This window comes from Pogona vitticeps, chromosome 1 (genome assembly GCF_051106095.1).
Source record: "Pogona vitticeps strain Pit_001003342236 chromosome 1, PviZW2.1, whole genome shotgun sequence".
Classification (NCBI taxonomy): domain Eukaryota; kingdom Metazoa; phylum Chordata; class Lepidosauria; order Squamata; family Agamidae; genus Pogona; species Pogona vitticeps.
In genome coordinates, this window is record NC_135783.1 from 361,158 (window position 1) to 382,456 (window position 21,299).

General features: G+C 59.5%; 3 protein-coding genes across 4 annotated transcripts in view; all 3 read right to left on the reverse strand.

The window, feature by feature from the left end:
• Nucleotides 1-1,116: 1,116 nt before the first annotated feature.
• Nucleotides 1,117-1,683, reverse strand: UCN (urocortin). The gene has a single exon (XM_020808310.3). It carries the CDS (start codon nt 1,681-1,683, stop codon nt 1,270-1,272), a length of 414 nt encoding a protein of 137 aa, XP_020663969.2. The 3' UTR covers nt 1,117-1,269.
• Nucleotides 1,684-3,657: 1,974 nt separating this feature from the next.
• Nucleotides 3,658-14,331, reverse strand: MPV17 (mitochondrial inner membrane protein MPV17). Of its 2 annotated transcripts, XM_072985456.2 has the most exons (7): nt 14,065-14,331; nt 8,283-8,398; nt 7,987-8,079; nt 7,631-7,726; nt 4,659-4,691; nt 4,297-4,349; nt 4,040-4,176 (listed from the first exon to the last, which is right to left on the reverse strand). In XM_072985456.2, exons 1-7 carry the CDS (start codon nt 14,135-14,137, stop codon nt 4,107-4,109), a joined length of 534 nt encoding a protein of 177 aa, XP_072841557.1. In that variant the 5' UTR covers nt 14,138-14,331; the 3' UTR covers nt 4,040-4,106. The 2 variants fall into 2 exon arrangements, with proteins under 2 accessions (XP_072841563.1, XP_072841557.1); XM_072985462.2 differs by lacking the exon at nt 7,631-7,726 and having other exon boundaries at nt 3,658-4,176.
• Nucleotides 14,332-14,955: 624 nt separating this feature from the next.
• Nucleotides 14,956-21,299, reverse strand: part of CAD (carbamoyl-phosphate synthetase 2, aspartate transcarbamylase, and dihydroorotase) — a 35,939-nt gene continuing 29,595 nt past the window's right edge. The window contains 5 exon segments of the mRNA XM_072985475.2: nt 14,956-15,523; nt 15,893-15,987; nt 16,908-17,009; nt 17,124-17,279; nt 17,384-17,509. Of these exon segments, the coding sequence (XP_072841576.2) occupies nt 15,421-15,523; nt 15,893-15,987; nt 16,908-17,009; nt 17,124-17,279; nt 17,384-17,509 (582 nt within the window). The 3' untranslated portion in view covers nt 14,956-15,420.

Genomic DNA, 21,299 nt, shown 5'->3' on the forward strand with positions numbered 1-21,299 from the left:
GCTCCCCTCCTTTTCTTAGCCTCGCCCCGAGGCCTTCATGCGGTGTGAGGGGAAGGAGGGGCGGGTGGGGGGGCAGAGCCTGCTTAGGCCAGAGGCTTAGAAGGGGCTCACGGCCGCAGGGACCGGCCGGCCCCTCGAGGGACGCCCAGAGCCGCGGCCGCCCCTTCCTCCCGCTCCCTTCTGCTGGGACGCCCCTGGACTTCATCCCAGTTCTGGAAGGCGGTCGGCAGAGGGTTCGCGAGAACATCCACGGACGCCTTTCGCGCTCTCGCCCGCGGCGCCTGGGGCGCTGGGGACCCGAACTCAGTTCCAGCAGCTGCGGGCGCCTCCCACCGCTGCCTTGCCCACCTTGGGCTGCGGCTCACCTCGCCCACCCACCCCCACGCCCCGTGTTTCCTTTGGGGGGGGAAGTGGAGGCAGTTTCTGACCCCCTCTCTCCCCCCCGCAGCAAACCGCTGCCCTCTCGTTCCCCCCGCCATCGCGCGCGCGCGGGGGGGGGAACCCTTGTGGTTGCTTTTAGCCTCCCTTGGAAGTCTGAGTGTGCCCCTTCCCGCCCGGGGCCCTGATCCCTCCTGGAGCCGGCTGTGCCCTCCTCCATCGGGGCCGCCGCCGCTTTTGCTGCCAGAGGTAGCAGCCTCGGCTGGAGCCGGTTTGGCAGCCCTGGGGCGGGGGGGGGGAGAGGCAATCTGGAGCTCATCCGGTGCCCTGATGGACTAGGGGCCGAAGCCCCACTTCGTCCCCCACCCTTTGCCCCGAGATGCGCTCCAGCCCGTTCAATGCGGGCGGAGGAAAAAGAAGGCAGCCTCTGAGCTCGAAACCCTGTCAAAAGCCCGAGGAGACTGACCCGTCGTTACGATGCCGCCGCACTCCCCGCGACGGTTGCGGCAGGGGTCTTACCTCTGAGGCGGCCACAACCTCCCTTCCCAAACAGCCCCCCCCCCCCCAAGTCTAGCAGTGCAAACCTCTACGGCCTTTTCGACCGAGGAGAGAACGCCTCCCCCAGCTGCAGCCGCCCCAAAGACTGATCCTGAATGCCGACCCGCGGGCAGCCCGGGCGCCCAGCTCCTTCCTTCTCCAGGGTCCCCCGAAGCTAAACCCCGCGCGCACTCAAACAAGTTGGCTTCCGAGATGTTTTATTTCGCAAACCCAGTGTCCCGTCCCGGCCTCTTCCCGGGCGCCGCGGCTCAGTTTCCCCCTCCCTCCCCCGGTCTCTCCACCGCGAAGGAAGCCCCCAGCTGCCCGGAGCAGGCGATCCGCCGGGGCTCGGCCTCACTTGCCCACCGAGTCCAGGAGGAGGCGGTTCTTTTCTGCCTGCGCCTGCTGGCTCTGCGCCCGGGAGATCTCCATCATCTGCCGGAGGAGGTGGAAGGTGAGGTCGATGGACAGGGGCGGGTCCTGACGCTTCTTCAGCCGGTCGCTCAGCTGGGCCAGGCGGCGGCGGCCGAATTCCCACGCGGGACTCGCCGGCGGCAAGTAGCCCACCAGCAGGGCCGCCACGTCGGGCCTCCTCGAACTGGGCAGGGCCCAGGGGGCGCGGGCGGGATCCTGCCCGCGCAGCCGCAGCTTCAGCCAGAGGCTCGCATCATCCTGGGCGCCGACGGCCAGGGCCGGCCGGCCTTGGAGGAGCACCTGGGAGAGCAAAAGGAGCGAAGCCGCAAGCACGGGCAGCCGCGCCCGCCTCATGCCGGGTGCGCGGGTTCTGCCCAGCGAAGCCCGCGGGGGATCGGCTGGAACCCCGACGCCCGCCAAGCCAAGCGGACCTTCCTCCCCTCACGGGAGACGGGGCGGAGCGGGGAGAGGCTGGCCAAGCCGCGGGGCCCGAAATCCTGCAAAGGGGAGGCGGTGGCTCGCCGGCTCCCCCAGTTCGGCCGTTCCGGCCCGACGGCGGAAGGCTGACCGGTTGCCGGGGGGACTCCCCGTCTGTCCGGGCCCTCCGCTCCGCTCCCCGCCCACTCCTTCGCCGCCCGAGGTGTCCTTGCCAACCGGCCGGGAAGGAGGAAGAGGAGGAAGGGTGCGCGGAGTCGCCGCCGCCGCCAGAGGCTTTATATAGCGAGAGGCAGAGCCGGCGGCGGGAACTCCACTGACGTCAGCGCGGGACACGGGCTGCTTGCCGATGGCGGTCCGAGCCCCTCGCGGGCCACCCCCCTCCGCTGCGTCGGGATCTCTGTGCCCCCCCCCGTCTGCGCGCGGAACCTCTAAGGTCCGTCCCCCCCCCCTCGAATCCAAGTCTGCCTCTTTCCGCCCCGGCCAGACTCCCCCTCTCCGGACCCGAGGTGGGGACCGCGCTCTCTCCAGCGCCGGCGCGCCTCTGTCCGAGGTGCTGAAGCCTGGGCTTCCACGCGGGGAGGGCAGGAGAGAGCGCGCACCCGCGGCGGAGGCAGGAGACGGTCCGGGAGCCGCTTTCCCGGGGCCAGTCCGCACGTCCAAGGTAAACGCCAAGAGCCACCGTGCCCTGCCCTCCCTTCTTCGGCTGTGGGAGCGGAGAAGCCTGACCGGCAGGTGGCCTTAGGCTACAAAGCCCCAGCAGCAGGAGGCCCGGAGGAGCCAGGAAACCGCCCTGCAAGCCAAGAGGGGCGATCCACGCGGGCCCGCAGAAATGCAAGGGCGAGGTAGCCTACGGGTGCCCCCTCCCCCGCCCCCGCAGCAATCATCTGACCAGACTGAAGCACTGGCTTCCACCCTGCTCCCTGCCTTAAGTGGTTAATTTACTGGGTCTGGTCTAGCTGGACCTGGCTCCGGCCTTCCTCCCCTCAGCCCGCAAAAGGGCTTTGCCCCTGGCCGGACTGCAGAGCAAACTGGGCAGGCAGTGGGTCAGGGGAGAGGCCCTCACGAACCCCTTGGTCGGAGCAGGGTCCCTGGTAGCTTCTGACCAGTTCCTCAGTGGGAAGAGCAAGGATGACCCTGGCAGGCCCCCCGCCTGGGGGTGGGGAGTGGAGCAGAGAGCCCAAAGGAGGGCCAGGGGACTCCTTCGGCCTCGCCAAGGTGTGTAGGAAACCCGGCCGAAGGCCTCCAGGCCCGCCTTCCGCTCACTCAGCGGCTTCTGGCGAAGGTCTGAGCGGGGAGCAATGGGGCCCCAAGAGGAAGGGTGCAAGAACTGAGGGAAGGCAACGCGGCGTTTGCAGCTGAGCCTCGGCGGTGGGAAAGGACCGTGGGCAAAGCAAACAGCCCCCCCCCCTCGGTCCAATCGCCTGGCCTCTGGGCAGGCCAACGTCAGTGGCACGGCGAGGCCAGGCAGCTGCGGAGACTGGGCAAAGGAAGCCACTGCGTGGCAGCCGCCCTCCTGTGGGAAGGTCAGGGAGGCCGCCCTGCCCAGCTCAGCTGACCCCTGCCTCCCACCGTTAGCATCTCCCTCACAAGGGCCCCACCGCTGGAGAAGCCCCCGGCCGGTCTTGGTCCTATTTCCCCGCCCCCCCCGGGCCCACAGAAGATGGAGCCTGCATTTGACCTGCACCAGAACTCCCTCCCCACCTGATCCTGAGGCGTTTACTCTCCTGGAGGCCTCCTGCACGCAACCCCTTCCTCAACCCCCATCCCGTGGGACAGCATGATAGGTACCTGGGGCCCTTCTGCTCCCCATCGCAGGAGCCCCCCTCCCTCCCTCCCTCCCTCCTGCGGCTGCCATGCAGAGATAACCTGCTTGTGGCTCTCTGGGCCGTGAACAATGCCCCCCCCTCCATGAATTCAGGGAAAACTGGAGAAGACAGCGCACATCCTGAGCCCTCTGGGCCATCCTGACCTCCCAAAGGTGTTCAGGGCGGCAACTGGCTCCCTCCCCAACTCCCCTCTCAGGGGCCCAGGGCACTAGAGGGGCCTGGAAGAAGCAGCACGGGGGGGGGGGCTATGGGGAGTGGGCTCCCCCCCGCACTCCTGAGAAGCACACTGTTGAGGGCAGAGGGGGCTCTGCATGCCAGCTGATGTTGCCAGAGACCCCCCAGGCCCTCGGGATGGTGTACAGGCTCTGGATCCCAGGGAGTGGGAGAGGCAGAAGCCAGCCTCCCCCACTAGTTGCCCACAGTGGGGGAGAAAAGAAAACGGGGGGGGGAGGGAGCTTGCTGCCAGGCCGGGGGGGGGCAAGAATGGCTCAGCCCCTCCCTCCCCTTGCCTGTTCACAGCTGGTTGGCCTTCCAGGAGAGGTAGGCATTCCAAACAATCGCGACACCCTGGACCACAGCCAGCCTGGAGGAGAGACAAGTGGGAGGGGGGGAGAGAGCAAAGGTCAGCCAGCTGAGATGGAGGGGGTGGGGGGGTGCTGCACCTCCACTGCTGGACCGGCAGAAGGAGGGCAGCTGCTTTTACCTGTGGTTCAAGGGGACAAAGTAGAAGTTGGCTACTTGCACCGCTGGCCAGATCTGGAAGAAAAGGAAGAGAGAGAGAGAGAGAGAGAGAGAGAGAGAGGTGTCAAGGGGAGCCTCCAAGGGGGTCCACAGAGCACCACCTTGAAGCAGCTCCCTCTTGGGCGCTCTCGGTGGGGTGAGGTGGTGGTGGGCTCATGCAAGGAAGCGAAGCCCAACACTGGCCTCTGGGACCCAAAAGAGGGAGGCTGACAGGCCAGAGCCCCCTCTCCATCCTCTCCCACCCCCTTGATGGCCGGGGGGGGGAGAGCACCCAAAGCTCCCTCTCTGCCCTCCTGCCAGGAGTGGGGGGGGAGGGGCACTCACGTAGTAGTTGGTGATCAGAGCATCCTTGTAGTCCTGAAAGAGAGCAGAAGAGGTGGTGGGGCTTGAGGGCCCAAGCAGGAGGAGGATGACGACACACACACAAACATACACACACAGCCTGGGACCAGCTGGTTGGGGCCACGACCCCTCGGGAGGTAGGAAGAGCGCCACAGAGAGAGAGGGAAGCTGCCGTGCTCGGGGCGGCCCCGGGGCCTTCTCTCCACATGCTGTTGCCCACCAGACCCAGCCCCCACGGGCAGTGGGAAGGGACGGTCAGAGCTCATTGTCCTGCAAAATCTGGAGGGCTGCAAGCTGTTATCCTCCTCCTCATCATCATCATCTTAGAACTGCAGAGCTGGAAGGGACCTCTGTCAAGGAGGCCCAGGTGGGGGAGTCAAACCCCCAACCCCAACCCCAAGCTCTGCAGCCAGAGACCCAGCTTCCCTGAGCACAGAGATGTGAGGTCTAGATCACCTCACTATGGAAGCATTCTCATTATCATCATCATCATCATCATCATCATCCAACTGCAAAGTTGGGAGGGGCCCTATGTATCTTGGAGTCTAGCCCCAGTCAAGGAGGTACAGGGGAGGAAGGGGGAATCGAACCCCCAACTTAGCCACAGGGACACCCCACTCGAGAGGCCCCTGGAAGGGGAAGGCCAGAATATCCCTCTTCTCCCAGCTGAACAGGGCTGGGCTTTTCCCCCCCTGTTCCAGACAGGAATTCTGCCTTCTTTCCTTTGGGGGCAAAGTGGGGGTGTGTGTAGCGGCAGCAGAGGCCCAGAGAGCAGCATCCAGAAACCCAATCTGGCCAGAATGCTGGCCCCAAAGCGGCACCAGCAAAGACGCAGCACCCCAAATGGAGGTCTTGGGGGGGGGGCAAGGCCACCCTAACTGCTGACCCCCAGGTAGGAGACGTCTTGGTTTAAATGGATCCCAGGGAGAGGCAGCTACATGAACATGGCAGGGCTCCGGCCCCAATTTGAGGGAGGGGGTTCCGCTACATTCCTTCCCTCGGATGACGAGGCCCTCGGAAGCGCCTCTTCCGTGACTCATCTCTGCAAACACGGCAGCCAGCGACGGTTTGGGTCCATGCGGGCAGCCAGCAAGCGAGCGAGCGAGCGAGCGAGCGAGCAAGCAAGCAAGCAAGCGTCTTGACTGGGCAAACAGAGAACAGCTCTGGCAAAGGCACCCGGGGGCTTGCTTGATGCAAGGGAGGGGAGGGGGCCTCAAGCCAGTTGGGGCCCCTCGGCCTGGCCAGCCAGCCGGCCAGCCTCGGGTGAGTCACCTGCACCGAGCAGCGGCAGGCAGGTGCCTCGCGCCGTGGGAGGCAGCAGGCAACGTGCCAAAGCCAGGGGAGGGCGGCCACCGAGGCTTTCCGGAGCAGGAGGAGAGCCCAGACCAAAGGGCTGCCTGGTCCAGGACTCTTTTAGTTTGGAGGCCCGGCAGGGAGCCAGGGAGCCCACGGACCGGGCAAGAGGCTGACACAGTCCCTCCTGCCCCCGCCAAGGGTGTACGTCAGTCTTCCCACATGCTCTGCAGGAAGAGATCCGTAGATCCTTCCTCTGGGAACTGGTCCCGGCCCTAGACTGGCTAGCATCTCTGCACCTTGTGGCAGAGAGTTCCTGGTTTCGCTGTCTACCTGGCAAAGGGCTGCCTTTTCTCTGGCCAGAACCTCTCAAGGTTCCTTTCGGTGGACGTACCCACTGGCGGGTGTCCTTCTGCCTGAGCACGGAGTGGAGGGGAAATCTTACGAGGAGCTCCCCGCACACCCACCCACCCACCCACCTACCCTTGCCTGCAGGCCCCTTGTGGTGTGGTGCGCCTGCTCTGGGTTGGAGATCAGCCGAGGGGGCTGCTTGCGTGGCTTCTCTCCCGTCGTACATGCAAGCAACAGGATCCTGTTTCCTGTTTCCTGCAGGTGGAATCTTCCACACCTCCCCCCCTGCCCCTCCCACTGCCCTTCTTCCCGGCCCTGGGAACAGCTCAGCAGACATTGTGCCAACCAGGAGGGGCCTCTGTCCCGCCAAGAAGGGCTTCGAGGAGGCTCGCAAGGAGGACGGAGGAGTCTGAAAGGTGAGCCAGACGAACCGAGGCCAAGGGAAGGAGGAGGGCCAGAGTCTTCGCAGAGGGACCTGGCCCAGGGGATCAGCCTGACCCAAAGGCAGCAGAAAAGCAGGGCAGCCCCCAAATGGCTGTGACTGCCGGCCGAGAGGTGCAAGGGTCTCCTTGACTCCGCTTCCTCTGGAAATGCCAGGTGTGTGTCCCCCCCCCCCCGCCGCCGCCCCTTCCCCAGCCCTGACAAATCCAGACATCCAGCCTCAGTGGGACTGTGGAGGAGCGAGGCCACGGCAAGCGGCCCCAGCCAGCCCCTGCCTCTGAGGTGCGCTTGCCCTGACTGGGGTGGCCCAGCAAGAGAAGGCAGGCTGCCCGAGGGCAATGCTGAGACCTAGACCCACGGCATCGACCCCCCCCAGCACCCACCCCGACAGGTGGTGAGATGCGGCCCTTCTGCCTGGAAATGGGGTGGGGAGCTCGGGGGGAGGAAGAATCTCAAGCCCCCCCACCCCCCCCAGGCAGCCGAGCAGCTCAGATACCAGAGGTGGCCGAGGAGAGAGAGAGAGAGTGTGTGTGGAGAAGGGCCACTTCCGCCCCCACGAGCGGGGAGCCAAGGCAGGAAGGGCTGGGGCTCACGTATGGAGCCGGGGGGGGGAGAGGAACTCCTGAGTATGCGCACCGCGGCCCCCCCTCCTTTCACAACACCCTCAGGCTCGCCACCGCCCTGCCCCACTGTTTGTGCCCACACTGGTGGCCAGGAGGCACCTCCGTAGGCTTTCCCATTCATGGCCTCGGGAGCTGGGCCCTCTCCAGCTGGGGGAATGGCAGTCGCTTCCTCGGGCTTTGGCTGGCAGCCCCCTCCCTCCTTCCCACACTGGCCTTTCCACCCAGGCCATGGGGTGCCCCACTCACCCGCTTGATCTTGCCCCAGTTCTCTTCCATGGACAACCCATTGAGCACCCCTGCCACAGCCAGAAAACAGCCCAGGAAGCAGGGAGCAAACCCACCCTGTCAGGGTGCGAGGGAGAGAGAGAGAGAGATGTGAGAAAGGGCAACCGCCTCCCTGGAAGCCAAGCAGGAAGGAAAGCCGGGGGGGGGGGGCTTTGAACAAGGTGCCCAGGAACACCGAAGGGACCCTTGCAGGTCTCCTGCCATGGGCACAGCCACCCTCACGAGAGGCGGGGGGGGGGTCAAGGGCTTGGCCAGACCCACCACAGCCTGTGGGAGCCTCCAGGCATCCCCACCCCCACCCCTGGGATCTCTCTGACCTGGTCAAGCAGCATCTTCTGGAGCGCAGCCGCCCGAGTCCTGCCAGGCACCAGGTGGTCCAGCACCTGGTACCATCCTCCAATGACTGGGCCCTGCAGGGGACGAAGGAAGGGTAGGAAACAGATGGGATTACACTTGGACAAGGGGAGCCCCCCCCCCAGTTTTCTTGCCTTCCTGTGCCCAGGCATACTGGGGAGGCCAGAACCTTCCAAAGGACAGAGGCCACGCCGGCCCCAAGGAGAGGGCCAGGACTGGTCCAGGCTGCTCAGGTTGCCCCCCCTCCCCCCCCGCTCACCACAAAGCAAAAGCCGATGGCCATCATCTTCAGAGTCCGGCGCCCACTATGTCCAGCGAGCCCCCGCCTCTCCACCACCTGCTGTGAGATGACGTCTCCAGCACCCACCAAAGTCCCTGCCGAAAAACAACCCTTGAACTGATGTGAATCCAGGAGCGCACGTGCCTGAGAAAGGAAACAGCTGGCCAACAGCTGGATCTGGGGGCGCTTCTGTCCCAGGCGTGCCGTGCGGGGCTTCCCTCCCGTGCTGCAGTTTGCTCGCTCGCTCGCTTGCGGCCTCTGCCATCCTGAACTGGCAAATCCTGGCCTTCGCTCGCCTGAGACAGCCAGGCTGAGACCCAAAGGACACTCGGCCCCCCAGCTCCATTTTCACAGCAACACCTGGAATCCAGAGTTTGGGCACTGGAGGCCGCAGCAAACTCTGGCTTAGGGAGGTGGGATGTCAGATGATCCTCCCTCCACCGTTAAGCCCTGGCACGAGGTGATTCCTGAGGCGCTTCAGTGCCTCTGGCTGTCCAGGGAAGGCTCCCCCTCGGACCAAACAGCCTCCTATATGAACAGGCAGCTTTCTTTTTGACGAGCCCACCTCCAGGCTCCAGTCGCAGACATGCCTCTGGATGCTGGCCAGCTAGAGGCCTTTCACCTGTCAGCTGATAATGGGCTATCACACGAGTTAACAGGATGGGCTTGATGAAGATCAATGCCCAAAGAGGCCATTCTCCTGGGGATACATTGGGAGTTATCCAGCCTAAGCAAAGTGAAACTCTGGAATGGCCTGCCACAAGATGTAGGGGTGGCCTCCAACTTGTGGGAAACTTCTGCTTGAAGGTTGTAGCCACTTTCTGTTCCAGTGACATACATACACTCCTGGCTGCCAGCAGGTGGCGTAACCCCTTCTTCTGCCCTTTCCCTTAGAGGTAGAGCATAAGATCAAAGGGTTATTTTAGCCAATCCTAATAACAATTAGGTAGCTAGTATCCTATCTGTCTCACTCACAACATACTATGTAAATCATGCTAAGTCAATAAAAGAGCTCTCAGGGCGTTGCCAGTAGGCTCTGCTGGGTTGGACACCCGCTGTTGACTCCTCTGTTCTCCCTCTAAGGCAATTAGCCTTCCGTTGTTCCGTGATCACCCACATTGAATGACTTTAAAGGAAAACTCATCAAATTAACCTGTGGTGAACGGCTAATAGTCAGCACTTGATTGCTTTGATGTATAACTCTGAACAACAAACTACTAGTATTAGGACAGAATATGGAGACATAAAGGTTTCCTGCAGGCCAAGGTGTTCAGACAAGGGTGCATTTTATCCCCTAATCTGTTCAATTGGTACACAGAACATATCATACAGAAAGCCAGACTACATTCAGATGAAGGAGGAGTGAAAACTGGTGGAAGAAACTTCAGTAATTTAAGATATGCATATGACACCATCTAACCGGAAGAAAATAAGTTGTGACTTGAAACAACTTTTAGAGAAACTGAGAGAAGAAAGTGCCAAAGCAGGACTGCAGTTGAACATGAAGAAGACCAAAATCATGACTACAGAAGAACTACACGACTTTAATGCCAACAGTAAAGAAACTGAAATAGTTACAGATTTTCTGTACTTTAGTTCAAACATGAATCCAGATGGAAACTGCAACGAAGAAATCTGAAGAAGGCTGATACCAGGAAGGGCAGCAGTGAAAGAGTTGGAAAAGATCATGAAATGTAAGGAGATGTAAGGAGACCAAGACCAAGATCATCCACACGCTTTATGGATGATCTTGGTCTTTCTACTTACCATGTACGGGTGTGTTACAGTTAAGAAAGCCAACAGGGAAAAAAATGCTTTATTTGAAGTGTGGTCCTGGACAAGAGCTTTGTGGATACCCCGAACTGCCAGAAAAATGAACAAGTGGGTCCTAGATGAAATCAAGCCTAAACTCTCTCTGCAAGTAAAAATGCCGAAACGGAGACTGTCATAGTTTGGCAACACTTGATGGAAAAGACAATAATGCTGGGAAAAGCTGAAGGAAGTAGGAAAAGAGGAAGACCAAATATGAGATGGACCAGCTCAATACAGGAACTACAGTCTTGAGTTTGCAAGACATGAGCAGAGTAGCTAAGAATGAGACCTTCTGGAAGTCACTCATTCATAGGGTCACCATAAAACAAAAGAGATCTGACGGCCCAGAAAACAAGGAATCCGAGCGAGTGCTGCTTCAGGTACCGGTTGCTGTGGGGTGCCCTGAGGCCAGCTGCCGGGAGAAGACGATGCTGGACTAGAGAGGCCCCCTTTGTTTGGAGGCCGCTTTGGGGCTCCCCCTGCCTTGAAGGGAAGAGGCAGCAGGAAAGGCAAAAGGCAGCACCGTTTTGATCTCTGCTTAAGGCTCACACCCCAAAAGCCCTTTCCTCCCAGTTCCCCCCACCCCACTCGGAGCCAGTTCCTGCCCATCCTAAGGGCACAGGGTGATGAGTGTACGTGTGTGTGTGTGTGTGTGTGTGTGCCCCTGCCTCACCAGTCCCGTCTGCAGCCAACAACAGGGTAGCCTCTGGCTCGTGGGAGATCTCCTGAGTTCAGGTGCAAATCTGACGCTCTGCAGAAGATGGTGGGAGTCCCCGTTAGGACTGGTAAGAAACCCCACCAGAGAGAATCAGGACAAGTCTCTCCCCACCCCACCCCCCCGGCAAGAAGAAGGTTCTGCACAAAACCCTCAAAAGGGAGGGTGCCAGAAACTAAAGAAGAGGCCAAAGACAAGCCCGCCAGTCTCCTGCTCCCCAGCCAGCACATCTCCCTCCAGGGTATCCGGTGTGTGTGCCCATGCAATGCCCCCCCCCAATTCTGCCTGGGTGGGAGACTCAGTCCCAAAGAGGCTTGAGGGATCCCCCTCCCTTGGACAGAGCGCTGGGCACACCGCGGTCTGCCGTCATCATGTGGACCGGGTGCCTTCCCCCTCTCCTTCCTCAGGAACTCAAGTGATGCTGGCAGCCAAGTCCCCCACCCCAGTTCCTCTCATTCATTCATCTCCACAGCCAGCGGGGGGGGGGGGGGAGGCTGCAGACGTGTATGAGGGTGCACCTGAATGACGCAGCTGGCAGCAATGCCAGTGCAAGGGGATGAAGGGGGTCGCTCTGCGCCAGCCACGCCAGAGGCTGACGCTTCCCTGGGCAATGACTTCACCTACCGGGAACTCTGGGGGGTTGCCAGCTCTGAAGCGAGTGGGGGGGGCAAACGCTATCACACCTGATGGACGACCGAGGACAGGAGGAGAAAAGAAGGTGGGGGGGCGCATCGGAATGAGCGCAGAGGCTGGGCCAGAAAACCCTCCCTTGGCAACACTAGAAGCAACAAGCAACAAGCAGCAGCACCACCTCCACCTCCACCCCGGCAGAGAGGCAGCAGCAGCCTGGCCTGCCCCACACCCTGCAAGCTTTGCGGCAGCCTCTCCCCACACCAGTTTCGGCAAAGGGCAACGTCCCCACCCCACTGCTGCCCCGATGCACCCAAGGGATGAATTTGGGTGAGGACAAACCAGCTTATTATTCTCACCGCGTGCTCAGTATCTGCATCAGGTGTCCAGACATGGAAGAAGCATGTAAAGAATGATGCTCCCATCGTACGCGCCAGGTGTCAATGTCTGCCAGTTTGCTGAGCTCTCAGAAGACACAGCGGGGCCTGCCTGCCTGCTCTGTCCATAGATAAATTCACGCACTGGAGGGACTGTGGGTGACCCCAGTTCTTGTCTGTTCCTCAGGCAACTTGGAATTAGACTGAGATAAGGACTTAACCCAAGTGAGATCCTCTAAGGAGGCCCTCCAACCAACCTCCCTCTGCAGGTCAGCCCCTTCAAAGGGAAGACAAACAGACAGACAGACAGGTGGCCTGGGCAGAACCATGGCTTCCTTAGCACTCGCCAAGAGAGGCTGCAGACGAGAGGTGCCTCTCCTTCTCTGGCAACACCAGCCCATGTTGCCCCCACTGAGCAAGAGGCTGTACTTCTCTCTCTCTCTCTCTCTCTCCCATTCAAAAGAGGGATTTTCTGAAAATCTGCCATAGTTGATGATGCCATCAGCCTTATATGGCACAAGTTGAAGCAACCGGATTTCAGCTACTGAATCAGTGGGAAGTTGGTAAGTCAGCAGTTATGTGAGTTTCGTTAATTCAGTGGGTCTGCTCTAGTTGGGACAAACAGTTTGGTTTAAGGCTTTGAATTCCCATTTGTCCTTTTCATCTTGAGTTGTGACTATCCTATAAACCATCCTGGGAATTCTACTGAATCTTGACCCCTCCCTAATGACGTGCAGTAAGCTTTTGTTGTAAGCTGCCCAGAGACCTTTGGGTAATGTGGGCGGCATACAAGTTAAATAAATAAATAAATAGACAGAAAGAGCTGTGGATGCCATAGCAGTGCAGAAAGGTTCTGAGGATGCCCCAGGTGAAGAGGGCATACCCAGCACAGGGCCCCCCTTCCCCTCCGTGGCCCGCCAGAGGCTGCTGGGAGGGTTGGTGGCCCTCCCATTGGCCAGCCCTTGAGGCCACCCCTGCTTGCCCATGGAGGGGACCCATGGACCTGGAGACCGCTCCAAGGGGCAGTGACTATCTTTAGGGCCATTTAATTCTTTCCAGAGGCTGAAGCAGAGCACTGGCTTCACTTCCTGTGCCCTCCAGTACGCCCGACATATCCTCAGCAAGAACTGAATGTTTAGGTGAGGTGAGGCAGGCAACACCCACCTACACGTATCAGACCCGAAGAGCCCACGATCAGGTTCCTTGAAGCCTACCTACGGAGAGCTGCCTTCAAGGCCTGGCTTGCGAACCCCAGCCAGGAAAACCCTCGGAGTGTCTGGCACGACAGGCATATGGGCCTTTCAGTGGTGGCCCCACTTTGGGAGAACCTGCTGCAACTGAAAACTGATAGTCGTCACTCTTACAGATAGTAAAAGCCTGTTTATTTCCCATTGCCTATTGGTATCTTAAGAATCTCCCCTGAATGGCTGCTACTGACGGTCGTGGTGCCATCCCCGGAAAGTTCAGTTGAGTTTTACGGTGGAAACGCAAGCTTTAGTTCCGGCTATTGGGGTTTTCTCTCGTATTGTCACAAACTGCTCTGTTCACAGATGGCCACAAGTGGCTCTTAGACGGTGGGAGAACAAGTTCTGGGAAGACTCTCAGGACAAGAACCAACGAAGTTTCCCCGGGACAGGGGCTGGCGCACCGAAGCGCCCTGGGGATCCTCGTCCTCGCTCCGTCCCCGGCTTAGCTTCATGGCAAAGGATCGTCCACTCGACGGGGCGAGGCGGGACCGGGCGGGGGTGCCTGTGTGGAGGAGGGGCCGCCGTTTCCGGAGGAGGAAAGGCTGGGGTTCCTGCAGCGCTTGGCCCCCGGGCCGTGAGAGACGCCAAAGGGTGGCCGGCGAGCATCGCAACACGCTCACCTGGGACGGGGGCAAAGGACCGGACCGGACCGGGTGTGTGTGTCTGTGTGTGTGTGTCTTTGTGTAAGAGAGAGAGAGAGAGAGAGAGAGAGGCTTTCCTCCCTCTCAGCCACACAAGGGGCGCTGCTCCGGGTCCAACTGCCTGCCCCACGCCGTCTTCCCTGCAAGGGCTACCAGGGAGCCATCCCGGTCTCCTCGAAGCCCCCCCAGGTAGGCCTCCGCTACACCCTGAGCAGGGCGGCGGGGAGGACGAGGAGGAAGGGGGCTGTGGGGGGGGGGAAGAGGGGCGGCCTGCCGTCCAGCCTGCCTTGCCCGCCTGAGCGCTTCGCCGCCTCCTCCTCCTCCTCCTCCTCCTCTTACCGGCAGTCAGGATCTGCACCTTCCACGGGTGCCGGGCCATCGCTCGCTGGTAGGCTCTCCACAGGGACGCCATCCCCGCCGCTGCGGCGGCCCCAAGGGCAGGATCACGCCCGGGGCCAGGCGCTCCCGCTCACGATTCCAGACGGTCCCCCTCCCCCGCACAGGCGGAAACTGGGCCGGTGAAGGATTTTCTTGCCCGCGGGAACTCCTACCCACGAGACGGGGCCCGAGGGAGGGCAGCTCACCGCCCACCACGTGGTCCCGCATGGGCTCGACGCCAAAAGATGACGTCACGGCCCGCCCGTGAATGACTGGCTCAGGAAGGGGGCTGGCCGCACGGCGTCACAGCTGTAGAACTACAAAGGATAGAGGGATACGTGGGGTGCTCCTTCCGGGTCTCCCCGGCGCTCCATCTCTGCAGCTCACCTTTCGGCTCAGGAGGGGCCAAGGTGGGGAGGGGGTCGCCGGGGACGCAGCCGTCGGGGGGAGGGGCTGGCGTGGCGGGCAAGAAAAGGGCCGTGTGTGTGTGTGTGTGTGTGTGTGCGTGCTTCCGGGGGGGGGGGGAAGGCGCACCGCGAAGGGCTGCCCCGGGACTCTGCCACTGTCGCCCCCCCCGCCTCCTTCTCCCCCCCCCCGGGGGCTGGGAGCCAAAGGAGCTGAACCCCAGAGCGTGGTCAGAGGGGATGCGGAGACACTCCCCCCCCCGGCTCGGCCTTCGCCCATCCTTTAACGTTTGCCCCCAGGACCAGCCTGGGAGGGATCCCCAAGGCTGTCTAGTCCAGCCCCCCTCAAGTGGAGCAGGGGATCCCTCAGGGCAGGCTCCTGTAGGAATCCCCCCCCCCGGATCATTTGAACCCCTCCCCTCCCTTCCCTGCAGGCCCCGAGAACAGGTTGTGCTCCACTAATTTTATTTTATTAAAAAAAGAAGGAAGGTCGGAAGCCGCTTCATCCGCGGATCTGAGCAGAAAAATAACAACAGCTGGCAGCTCCTTCTCAAAGGGCAGCCAGCAGAGTTACGGAGGGATGGGTCGCCCTCCCCGCCCCACGCAAAACAGGGGCAGCTGAAGGGGGGCGGGAGGGGCAGCACGTGCCAGACGTGGCCAGGATCTGATCCCAGGAGAAAACGACCCTGGCTCTTCAGCCGGAAGGACCACCACCGCAAGGCGAAGACACCAGCCGGGGAGAAGGCAGGAAGGCGTCCGCGTCCATTCCAGAGAGAGTGACCCAGCCCTCCCCCGCCCCACATCTGCCTGGACGCCCTTGGGTCCCCGGTGGTGGGCATACGCCCGGCAGGATGGCACCAAACAGGAGCCGGCCGTCAGCCCTGCCGTCGGGAGCGCTCCGTCTGGGCCGGTGTCAGTAGCGCCCGAGCACGGTGGCCAAGAGGGCCATGCGGACGTACATCCCGTTCTCTGCCTGCCGGAAATAGGCTGCCCGAGGATCCGAGTCCACCTCGACACTGGAAGGAGAAGAGAGAGAGGAATTGGGGGGGGGGGTTGCCTCCATCCCTCCCCAGGCAGCAGCCCTGTCCACCCCCCCTCCTTTCGACCAGGGTGGAGGCCCTGGGCCCCCTCCCCCTCCCCCTCCCCTCCCCTCCCCTCCAAAGCCACCCAGGGCCAAGAGCTGTGCTCCCCACCTCCCCAAGGACCCCTCCCCTCTGGCAGCTGGTTTTTGTCTTCAAGTAGACGAAGAGCTCTCAAAGGAAGGGAGGGGAGGATAAAAGTGTGTCTTAGTGAAGCGCTACACACAGACACACGCACACATTATAAACTCAGGGGACAGGCCCATCCGAATGAAGCCCCCAGCCATCGCCCCTCCCCCTTCGCACCTGATCTCATTGACCCGCGGCATGGGGTGCATGACCACCATCCTCTTCTTGGCCCGTGTCATGATGTGCGGCGTCAAGATGAACTGCCCGAAACACTGAGGAGGGAGACGGAGCAGGAGGGTTTGAGCGGCTGACCCCTCCTCCCTGGCAGTGGGGGGCGGGCAGGGGCACCCCCAACCCCCGTCGTCTTTCCACAGGGAGCACAGAGGGGGTGTGGTGGTGCAGGATGGAGAGAGAGAGAGAGAGAGAGAGAGAGAGGAGCCTCCGCAGGGCTTCCGACAGCCTCAGCAAACCCCCAATGGCTCCCAGGGATTCGAAGCTGCTCGGGAGTCTCTTCCTACGGAAAAAGGGAACGGTCTCCCGACCTTGGGCAGGGTGGGTGTGTATTGGGGGGGCAGCATCTAAACCCCAGGCCCTGCCCATGAGCCCCACAGAGCCCCTGGCCAATGGGTGGGGCTCTCCAGGCGGGTGAGGAGGCCCCGGGGGTGGGGGGGTGGGGGCCACTGTTCGAAAGAGAAAGTGCCGGGGGTGGGTGGGGGGGTGTCTGTCCTCTGGCCCTCCTAGGCAAAAGCACTCAAGGCAGGCCCCCTCCTTCACAATTTGGGGTGGGCTTTCCATTCTGGTCTCGCAACCTGACTTCCCCCCTTTGGCTCCTTGGACGATGGCCTGGGAAATCCCCCCACAAAGCTCCCCTTTGTCCATCATTCGTCCATGCTGGAAACTGAGCAACCTCAGGGTAGATACAGGCTTCTGACCTGTCTGCCTCCCCCCCCCACCTGCTACCCCGGTCTTCTCGGGCCCCCGGAAAGGGCCCTTTGCAAACCCCAACGGGGCCATGGGAGGGCCCAAGGACCACACTCTGCTCTGCTGGGTGAGGCTGGAGAGCCTCCCCGTCCCACCAGGGGCCACTGGACAGTGTGCCCAGGGGTCACCCCGAGAGGCCTTTCCTCCTGTTCCCTTCAGGGGGCAGCTTCCAAAGAGTGCTTGCTAAACCCCCCCCCACACACACACTCACCGCTTCGTACTCCTGGACGGTGGCAAAGCGCTCCTTCTGGATGCGGGTCATGTAGAGGACGTCCGTGTCCGGCAGGGCCTCTTCGATGCTCTCAAACTCTTCCTGGAAAAGGCCAGAGCCGTCAGCGGGTTGGGGGGCGCAGGGGGAAGCCGAGAGGCAAAAGCCGCCCCCCGCTCCCCGCACAGGCCCTCCCTCCTCACCTGTCCCCCTCCTCACCTGCTTGACCCCTTTTGAAGCCACGAAGTGAACGATCTCGGGCGGCATGCCCAGGCTGGGAGGCGTGACGTAGCGCAAGCTGACCCGGTAGAGGGTCAGGAGGCGGGCCAGGGAGTGCACCGTGCGTCCGTGCTTCAGGTCGCCCACCATGGTGATCTGTGGAAGGTGGCACAGCCATGAGGCGGGAGAAGGAAAGGAAGGGTGAGGGCCAAGGGGTCAAGGGCCTCAGGTGGCCAGCCTTTTGGGGGCGGGTGCCCTACCGTCATGCCATTGACTGTGCCCAGCTCCTCGCGGATGGTGAAGATGTCCAGCAGCGCCTGGGTGGGGTGCTCCCCGACTCCGTCCCCGGCATTGATCACAGGTTTGCGGCAGTGCTTGGCAGCAAGCTGGGAGGGGGAGGGGGAGGGGGGCACAAGACGGAGGGAGGGTCAGCCTCTGCCTCATCAGGGCTGACTCCCCCCCCCCCGCGCCAGCCGCAAGGCCCCTTACAGCCTCTGTGGGGTAGCGGAGCCAGGGATCTCGGGGTGGACGCCCCTGACTGCTCTGATGAGCAGGGTCTGAGACGTCCCCCTCCCTCAGGCCCCCCTGCTCCCTCCAAGAAAGGGACTTTTCAGGAACAGCCTGCTGTAGGTATTTTATTTATTTAAATTTTTACCCCAGTCCACTACTCTTGGCGGCTTACCACATCACACCACTGTTACATAACAGCACTGATGTTACCTGTCTGTCATGGGTTTGGAGGGAAAGTTCCATCCTATGGGGAGTGGAAGGCGGGACATCAGGAGGAGGGGCTGTACTGTATAAATATGTGATGCCTGTGTGGTGAAGAGGAGATGCTGAGACAGACTGTGAGACACTGGGTTGGGACGAAGCAGCAGCTGGGGAAGAAGAAGCTGTTGTGGGAGTCTGGGTGTCTGACAGGGTACTACTGTGTGTCAGAGTACCAACCTGATAAGTTCAGGTGTCTGTGGGTTAGCCAGAACTGATGGGTTCAGGGTCTGTGCTTTAAGTTAAAGGTTCTAGGTGAACCAAACTGTATGCTTGTGTGTGTGAGAATAAGCCACGTTACTTTATTTTATTCACCTGATTGTTTTATTTACCCTGTTTGTATTTAAAATAAACCTTATTCTTTTGTTGTTTAAAAATCCATCCCTGGTCTGTGTGACTTATTATAGGGAATGGTTGGTGGCAGCTTAGTAACTGTGTGATAGATCCCAGTAGGTCTGGGTTTGTCACATTGATTGGTGTCCAGCGTGTGGGATACGACTGGTCCAGTTGTCCAGCGGTCCAGCAAAGCCTTGGCAAGTGTGCCCAGAGCAAGGGGGATCTAGTCAGGGACAGTCTGAGGCGCGTAGGTAATCTTCTAGGTGTACCTCACGGGGAGGTGCGCTAGTAGAAGAACGTGCCAACTGGGGAGACTTAGATTAAGGTGCTCTGAGGCAGCCTAGTTTTGGCGGGAAAACGCTGAGGCAAAACTGCGTAGCAACAGCGAGCTAGCTTGCCAGCTGAGAGGCCCAGCAGAGGGGGGTAGGCTCTGACTCGATACTGTTGCAAGTAGTGCTGAAGAACAGCAGCAGTCTCTAGGGAGAGCTGGTTCTGAGGCAAGAAGGAAAAAAAGTGGTCGTTTTATTTTGAGGCTTGACTTTTTAAAGCAGCCTGTTCTGAGGGGGGGTATGCCCTTGACTCGAAGCCAAGTAGCAGACATGAGTGAAGTGAAAGACCCCCAGATTGACCAAGGTTCTGAGGATGAATTTGGCTCAGTGCAAGGTGACAGCACAGGAGAGCAGAACCCAGAACTTAGAAAATTGATCCTAGCCCAACAGCATGAACTGAGGGTGAGGGAAATGGAGGAAAGATTAGAGAGAGAGAAAATGGCATTTGAATTAGAGCGAGAGAGAGAGAGAATGGAGAGAGAAGAAAGAATGGAGAGAGAGAAGATGGCGTTTGAATTAAGAAAACTGGAACTGATGAACCAGAACAATAATAATAATAGGGATTCTGAGGGAGGCCAACTGTCTAAGGCTGACCTGAAGAAATTCCCTGTGTACCACAAGGGAGATTGTCCTGAGGTGTTCTTTTCCTTAGTGGAAAGAGCGTTTGTGGACTTCTCAGTGAGGGAAACTGAGAAGATGACCATCATGCGGTCTTTAATCAGTGGTAGCCTGGCTGAGGTTTATGCCGAGATGCCTGAGGAATTGATGAAAGATTTTGCAGAGTTTAAAAAACTGGTGTTTGCAAGACATGGGATAAATGCAGAGCAGCTGAGACAAAGATTCAGGTCCCTTACCAAGAAGCCAGAACAGACTTTTACCCAAGTGGGGGCCCAATTGGTGAGGCTGCTTGAGAAATGGCTATCGCAGGAGGGAATAGAGACCTATGAGCAGCTTAAAGACTTGATAGCCCTGGAACAGTTCTATTCAGTCCTGCAGGGGGAATTGAAATTCCAGGTGAGGGAAAGGAAACCGAAATCTGTGGCAGCAGCCGCAGAGATCGCAGATTTTATCTCCCAAATAAGAAAGCCCTTGGGTGAGGGGAAATCTGTAGGTAAACCCAAAGAAACCTACAGCAAGTACTCTCAGGGACCAGGGAAAAGCCAGCAAGGGGGAGGGGCCCATGGTGAAGGGAAGCCCTCAGACATGAAACCAAGACCTCAGATTTTGGAGGGAAAACCAAAACAAGATGAGAGAGAATCAAAATATACCAGAAAATGCTATTTCTGTCAGGGAAAGGGTCATCTAATCTCAGAGTGTGAGAAATTAAAGCAGCTAAAAGGAATGGTGCCTCAGAATTCTAGTGGGACCAAGCCAAAAGCTGTGTTCTGTGTCCAGAAAGAGCAAAGCTCATTGTCACAGAGGGAGCCTGTTGCCATGACTACTCAGTCTGGAACAGCTACCTCTGCTGATCAGGCTGAGGAAAATGGTCCTCTTGGGGAGGTAAAGCGCTGCTTGCTGGTAAAAACAGATTCTCAGTTGTTTGAGACAGCAGGGGTGGACGTAGGAATACTTGACCGTCAGTATAGGGGGCTGCGGGACACTTGTTCCCAGGTAACCCTGTGCCATCCAGATATTATTCCTAGGGAGTTTATAATCCCAAATGAGAGCATGAAGGTGGCAGGGATTGAGGGGCAGATAATCTCTCTGCCAGTAGCAGAGGTACCTGTCAACTTTCAAGGCTGGAGGGGAGATTGGCGGATAGCGATTTCATCGACTCTGCCAGCAGCCGTGCTCGTGGGAAATGACCTGGCTGAACATGTGAAACGGGTGCTAGTGATTACACGCTCACAAGCCACCACAGGGACAGTTCAGGGGGGTAATGATGAGCCAGAGACGGAAGCAGGTGGGGGAAGTTCAGAAGCTGTGGTGGAAACCTTAACCACAGACAGCAGATTTGGACAGGAGCAAAAGGCAGACGCCACTCTCCAAAAGTGTTTTGAACAGGTGACTGACGCCCAGCTAACACCTGAGACCCCAGTGAGATTTCTGGAGAAAAAGGGGATTTTATATAGAGAAACCCTGAGGAATATCTCAAAAGGGGGAGATGGGATCAGAAGTCAGCTGGTGGTACCTGAAAAGTATCGCCCCATGATCTTACAAAGGGGGCACTCTGACATGTTTGCTGCACACTTAGGAGTGAACAAAACACAGCAGAGAATCACACAGAATTTCTACTGGCCTGACATAGGGAAGCAGATCAGGGAGTTCTGTAAACAATGTGATGTGTGTCAAAGGCAGGGGAATAACCGCGACAGGACTAAAGCAAAGTTGTGCCCTTTGCCTGTAATTGACACTCCGTTTAAATGCATAGGGGTGGATATTGTGGGACCTTTGCCCAAGGCCACAAAGAGGGGGAACAGGTTCATCCTAACAATTGTGGACCATGCCACAAGGTATCCTGAAGCCATACCCCTGACTAACATTGAAACTAACACAGTGGCCGATGCTTTGGTGGGGTATATGTCCAGGATGGGATTTGCCTCAGAGATAATCACAGATTTGGGCGCATCGTTCACATCAAAGCTCATGAAACGCTTATGGCAGATCTGTGGAATTAAGCACAAGGAAACCACTGCTTATCATCCTGAAAGCAATGGGTTAACTGAGAAGTTCAATGGGACTCTAATGCGCATGATTAGGGCTTACTTGGCAGAGAATCCAAACAATTGGGACCAGAAGCTGC